Source organism: Ciconia boyciana, chromosome 17 (genome assembly GCF_034638445.1).
Source record: "Ciconia boyciana chromosome 17, ASM3463844v1, whole genome shotgun sequence".
In the NCBI taxonomy this organism is placed as follows: Eukaryota; Metazoa; Chordata; class Aves; order Ciconiiformes; family Ciconiidae; genus Ciconia; species Ciconia boyciana.
The window spans coordinates 5,380,454-5,386,947 of NC_132950.1; the positions used below are offsets into that span (position 1 = coordinate 5,380,454).

At 65.9% G+C, this 6,494-nt stretch overlaps 1 protein-coding gene across 1 annotated transcript; it reads right to left on the minus strand.

Annotated features, from left to right (window-relative positions):
- Positions 1-2,332, minus strand: HSPB1 (heat shock protein family B (small) member 1). The gene is made up of 3 exons (XM_072881921.1): positions 1,647-2,332; positions 551-614; positions 1-310 (listed from the first exon to the last, which is right to left on the minus strand). The coding sequence occupies exons 1-3, from the start codon at positions 2,005-2,007 to the stop codon at positions 151-153; spliced, it is 585 nt and encodes a 194-aa protein (XP_072738022.1). The 5' UTR covers positions 2,008-2,332; the 3' UTR covers positions 1-150.
- Between the last annotated feature and the right edge of the window lie 4,162 nt (positions 2,333-6,494).

Consider the following 6,494-nt stretch of genomic DNA (forward strand, 5'->3'; position numbering starts at 1 on the left):
TTCTATCGGTTCCTTCACATTTATTCAAGGCACTCAGTGACCGGGCGAGTACAAAATAGACAATAAAAAGGGGGCTGTGAGCAGGGGCGGGTGTGAGGATGCAGGCGGGCGGCAGCGGCTTCTCCTCCTCCTCCTCCTCCTCGTTGCCACCTACTTCTTGGCTGGCTCCTTGGCTTGGCTCTCGACAGTGACGGGGATGGTGATTTCGGCAGACTGGATGGCCGGCTTGGGCAGGGGGGCCTCCACCGTGAGCATGCCGTCAGGGGAGAGCGAGGACCGCACGGCCGTGGCTTCGACGCCGGGGGGGAGGCTGCAGGGGGAGAGGGGGAGTCAGGGCTGCGGCACCCACCGCCCACCCTGCACCGCGGTGGGTGCGATGCTGTGACCGGTGAGAGATGCTCAGCTCCGAATTGCTGCCCTGCCCCGCTCCCAGTTTGGGCGAGCGGCATCCCCAGTTTGGCCAGTGGGCACTGGAGGGGTTGGGCAGAGGTCCCCAAAGACCTCTGGGGGGGCTGCCAGGATCCCACCTCCCCTCTTCCCTGGTACTTACGTGTATTTTCGGGTGAAGCACCTAGAGATGAAGCCATGTTCATCCTGCTTCTCCTCGTGTTTGCCTGGAAGGGAAAAAAACCCAGACCCTGAGCTGGTTGGAAGGGGCTGGCTGGGTGGGCAGGGAGCTGGGAAGGTCTCGGTGCCTGCGGTGCACCCTTCCCTGCCCCAGTCCTCAGATCCCGGCATCGCCCGACACCGGGGAGGGGCTGATCCTACCCCGTCCTGCTTTTCTTTGCCTTAATATCAGCCTGGGGCAGCGGGCCCCCTGTGGGACCATTCCCCAAATTCAAGGGGAACAAAGTGTGGTGCCAGGAGCCAGCGGTGGCCAAGGGGACCCAACCGCTGCCGGCTGGCCCCACAGCCCTCATTCGGGCTCCCCAGCCTGGCGGGGCTGGAGACTGAGCACCCCTGTCTCCCCGGGGCTGCACCCTTGAATGCTGCTGGCTGGGGAATTGCCCCCACCCCGTGCGGACCCCCCTCACCGGGCACCAAGCACGCTGCTGGCCTCGTGCCACGGGGCCTGGGCTTCGTCACGGTGTCCCTGGCCGAGCGGCCCAGGGCACTGCGGGGGATCACGGGGGGCTGCGGGGCTCGTGACACTCCACTGTCACCCCCCAGATCCCTCTGTGGCCGGGGGGGTGTCCCCTCCCCATGTCCTGGCTGGGACAGCAGCAAGGGGTTATATATATAATATACAGGGCTGGGGGGGTCTCTGCACCCTGTGCAACACCTGCAGTGAGAATGCGCCCCAAGACTGAGCTTGTAATGTTGGGCCTTCCTCTTTGCTTTGATTTTCCCCTTTCCCCTTCCCTTTTTCCTCTCCCCTCCCCTCCCCTCCCCTCCCCTCCCCTCCCCTCCCCTCCCCTCCCCTCCTCTCCTCTCCTCTCCTCTCCTCTCCTCTCCTCTCCTCTCCTCTCCTCTCCTCTCCTCTCCTCCCTCTCCTCATCTCCTTTTGCTTTTCCTTCCCTTGCTTCCCATCACTTATTCCGCTCCACTTTGCCTTTCCACCCCATTTTCCCCCAGCAAGCGCCGGGGCAGCTGCCCCAGCACAACACCCAGGGGGGGAACCCACAGACCCCATCCCCAGCACCCACCGGTTATCTCCACGATATTATCCTTGGTCTTGACCACCAGCTCCTCGGGCGCGAAGTGGTTGACGTCCAAGGTGACCTTCCAGCTGTCGGCAGTCTGGCGAATCTCGGAGATGCCGCTGCTGAGCTGGCGGCTCAGCGCTTGCCCGTAGGGCGAGCCGGGGGCCGGCAGCAGCGCGCTCTCCCGGGGCAGCAGACGGAAGTATCCTGGCCAGGCGCTGCCGCTCGGCCACTTGTACCAATCCTCGGGGATATGGGGCATCCCGAAGGACTGGTCGAAGAGGCGGCTGCCATGGTACCAGTCGCGGAAGGGGTCCCAGCTGGGGCTGCGCAGGAAGGTGAAGGGGACGCGGCGCTCGGCCATGGTGCGCGGGGCTGCCGGGGAGGTGGCCGCGGCCACTTATGAAGAGGGCCGGCGGTTATTTTTAGCCGGACGGCTCAGCTGGCTATTAATGGAAATTGCAGCAGGGCCCAGGGAAGGGACGAGAAACTTTCCCGGGGCGGGGGCGGCCGCACGCAGGCGCACTGGGTGGGCGGCACGGGGATGGGGCTGGCAGCCCCCCGGGTTCCCCCTGCCAGAGAAATGTCCGTCTGCCTCTCGCCGCGGGAGGTTTGTCTGGTTGGGAGTGATGGATGGCCCTTGGAGCTGCTCCCGGCCTCGTCCCCGCCTGCCTGCCTCGCTTGCCCGTAAAACCATCCCAGGGATGCGCAGCCCCGCAGCGGCGTGGGGAGGGGGCTGGGGCTGGGCCAGCGCCTGGGGGGATGAGTCAGTGGAGGAGCCCGTGCGCGGCCCCGCGCCTGCTGCGTCACCCACCAGCCAGAAGCTTCTGGAGCCCCCCAGCTCCCCCGCGCCCCCGTGGCCCCCGGGGCTCAACATCGCGGCGGGGAACCCCCAGCACCAAGCTGGGGTGAGGCTGCTCCAGCCCCTGGGGGTGGGGGTCCCTATGGGGCTGACGGGGCTTACGGGGGCCAATGGGACCAGTAGGGGTTGATGGGGGCTTACAGGACCTGATGGGGGCAATGGGGGGCTGATGGGGCCTCATGGGGGCTGGTGGGGGCCGGGGGCTGATAGCACTGATGGGGCCGGGGGGGCTGGAGGGGGCAGCACCCTCTCGGGTTGGGGGAAAGTGGGTCCTGCCCTTAGTCCTTTGCCCTCACGTCCAAACACGTCTCTCCAGTGACGCCCTCCTGGCACCCAGGCAGGGATTCCCGTCTGGGGCCAGACTCCAGGCCCCCGGTCCCAGGGAGGGGCAGTTTTCCCAGTCCCGTGAGCCTGGCACCCGCTGGGACCCCACCACCTCTGCCCCATCCTCCTCTGCCCCCCAGCCCTGTGGAGTGGGACCGGCCTTTTTTGTGGGGGACAGAGGCACCGCGGTGGGACGTGACCCCGGGGCTGAGCTCTGGCTGCTTTGCTTTGAGGAAGCGTGTGACTGGCAGCAGGAGACGGGAGGTAGCTGAGACCCGACGCACTCAGTGCAGGGGTGTGTGACCCTGGGGAGCCCTCCTCGTGGGGCGCAGGGCACAGAAGGGGACACAGTAAGGGGGGGGGAGGCCGGAGGAGGGGATTGGGTGGGTGGCCCCCCACCCGCGGCTGCAGTGGGTGCCAGCACCCCGCCGGCCCCTGTCAAACCCCTTGGTCTGGGGCAGAGCCCCGCGTTGTCTCTGGGACGGCGTGGGGGCAAGGGCCGAAGGCAGCCGAGCCGTGCGGGGCCGGAGGCCGTGGGGCCGTGTCCTGCGGGGGCTGGCGCAGGCTGGAGGGGAGCCCGGGGAGGAGGGGGCGAGGGACTGCGGAGGTGAGGGGGTGGGAGGGACGCAGGGAGGGAGTGGGGAGATGCAGGGGGATGCAAGGGGGATGCAGGGAAATGGGAGAGATGCAGGGAGGGACGGAGGGAGGGAGGGACGGAGGGAGGGATGCAGAGAACGATGCTGGGAGGGATGGGAGGGTTGCAGGCAAATGGGAGGGATGGAGGCAGGAATGCAGGGAGGGATGGAGGGAGAGTGCAGGGAGGGAGGGAGGGAGAGGTGCAGAGAACAATGCAGGGAGGGATGGGAGGGGTGCTGGGAGGGATGCAGGAGGGGTGGGATGGATGGGAGGGTTGCAGGTAAGTGGCAGGGCTGCAGGGAAGGATGCAGGGAGATGGGAGGGATGCAGGCAGGAATGCAGGGAGGGATGGAGGGAGAGATGCAGGGAGGGATGGAGGGAGGGATGGGAGGGATGCAGGAGGGGTGGGATGGATGGGAGGGTTGCAGGTAAGTGGCAGGGCTGCAGGGAAGGATGCAGGGAGCCAGGAGGGCTGCAGGGAGACGGGAAGGACGCAAGGGGAGATGTCTGCCCCAGCAGCGGGGCCTCCCCAGAGGGTTTCCCCCGGCCCGTAGCAGGGTGCTCTGGGGGATCAGGCTCACAACTGGCGCCCAGCGCCGCTCTGCACGGAGCCAGAGGCCGATGCACGGGGAAGAGCGAGCCATGGGCGGCTGGAGACAGAGGGCAGGGGGAGAGGAGGATGGGTCCGTGCGGAGCTGGACAGGCCAAGCTGGCACGGAGGGAGCAGGTCAACCCCACCGTGCTGCCCCCCCCGTGAAGAAACCGCTCCGTGCCCGGCAGAGTCATTTACAATATATACTGTATATTTTATTATAATTGAACCAGCTCACTGAATCTACAGCTGTACTCACAACCCAGAAAAAAAAGAGAGAGCGCACGCGCGAGAGGAAAATACTGAAGTATTTCTACAGAGTATTTGTTCCAGTTAGCTCCCTCCGCGGCAGGAGACAGAGACTGTAAAAGAGGAAGACTGGAAATTTTCCCTGATGTGCTGGCTTGTCTGCGCCGGCGCTGCAGTCGGGTCTCGGGCTTTCGGGAGCCGTGGCCCCGGGGGGCTGCAGGGCTGGGGGCTGCGGCCACTGGCAAAATAGTCCCTTGCCGGTGGCTTGAATTCGGATGTTTTAGGGGACGCCCCCCCACCTCTCCCAGCAGGGTTTTGGGGCTCCCGTGGCCAGTCTGAGCTTCCCCGTGGGGGGATGGGGGGATGGGGGCTGGGGGGTGCCCGGGGGCTGCCACGGCAGCGGCTGGAGGGGTGGGATGGTTTTCGGAGCACGTGGCTCAGGGGTTCATAGGGATGCTGGGGGCACTCGTGCCCTTCATCTCCCCAGGCTCGGGGGGAGCGGGACCCTTCGTCTCCTCCTGCCACGGACATATCCAGAGCTGCCGCCCTGCCCAGGCCTGGCACACGGGGACAAGCTGAGCCATGGAGAGCCACGACCATGTCCCCTCCTTACCTGCTCACCCCATTTCTAACCGCTCCGCTTGTCCGGGCACCGCAGAGGGCAACCGGCGGCTTTGCCAGCGGAGCAGGGTGTGGGTGGGACACCCAGGGGCTGGCACCCGGCATGGCCCAGCTCCCGGAGATGTTTCTCCAAGGGCTGGTGAATCCTCAGCCTGCAGCTGAGCCTGGTTCCTTGACGCGCAGGGTTTGGGAGACGACCCTGGAGTACCCCTCTGCTCGCATCCCTGCCCTCCCGGGACCTCCAGCTCATCAGGCCACCGGCTAACGAGGCCGTCGCATTCCCAGCCGAGCTGGAGTCCAAAGGATCCCCTGCCCTCTCCGATCCTGGCTGGCTGGAAACCAGTGTCAAGCGGGACTGCCAAAGCCCGGCTTTTCATCCGGGGGCAGCGGGTTAATCCGGGCAGCTGCTCTCCCACCCAGGGAGGCTCATCCCCATCGTCCTGCTCCAGCCGGCTGGAAAATGTGGGGCCCGCATGGATTAAACACCAACAGCCCTGGGGGGCCAGGACCGTCCTCGGTGCCCGGGGAGGCTTTTTTTTTTTTTTTTTTTCTTTTCCAGAAAATCAGCAAAGTCCTGCAAAAGCAGGGCTGCCAGCAAAGCCCGGGACCCTCCTGCCTCTCTCTTTCCGTAATTAAGTTTAAAAAGCCACCGCTCAGCCCCAGAGCGGGAGGTGGCCGGGGGCTGCGAGCCCAAAGGTGGGGTTCGACATGCCGAAGCCGGAGCATGGCTGGATGTGGCCCTGGGGGTGGAAAATCCCCAGCCCAGCCCTCATCCCCGCAGCTCCCTCCTCCTGGGGGTGACGGCTCGGTCCCCCCGCAAAATTGGGTGAGATGAATGGATGCCAGGGCCAGCTCCTGAGCCGGGACGAGCAGCATTAACCCACAAGGGTGGCCCCCCCCAGCCCTCCCTGCTCGAGAAGAGACTTGCGGGGTGCTGCTGAGTGCCGTATTTTGTTCATCCGTGGCTCGGCAAGTGCTTGGGCTGGGGGGTCCCAAAATGGTTCGCGGTGCTCATGTCCCCCGGGACACCATGGGGACACGGTGACTCCTCTGCTGGGGGAAAGTGGGGGCTCGCCCCTGGCCTGCATTGCGGCCCCCAGCCGAGCCTGGGCTGGAGAAGCCCCCTCCTGCTCCCCCACTCCCTCCCCCCATGATAAGCTTGTGCTAAAAAAGTCAGACCTACCCAAAAAAGCACGGGGGGCTCCCAGGGGGTTCCCAGCCGCCCCCACCCGCTCATTCCAAGGTCTCTGCTGAGCAATTTGTTCCCTCGCTCTGTGGTCACCCACCCCGTCCCGCCCCACCCCGGCGCTCGCAGAAATAAAAAGATATCCCCCCACCCCATCCCGACCCCCAAAACACCTCGGGGGGGAATCACCCCCTCCCGGGGCGATGCAAGGACCTATTTGAGTTTTCGGCCCTCACTTGCCCCCGCCGCCAGGTCCATCCTTAGCAGCCCCCGGCTCTTTTCCACCTCCCCGGTGGTCCCCGTACCCCCAGGGGTGCAGGTGGCATCGGGGGGGGGGCACGGCCAGGATGGCGGGGGGCTGCGGCCGGGGGCCGGGGGGGC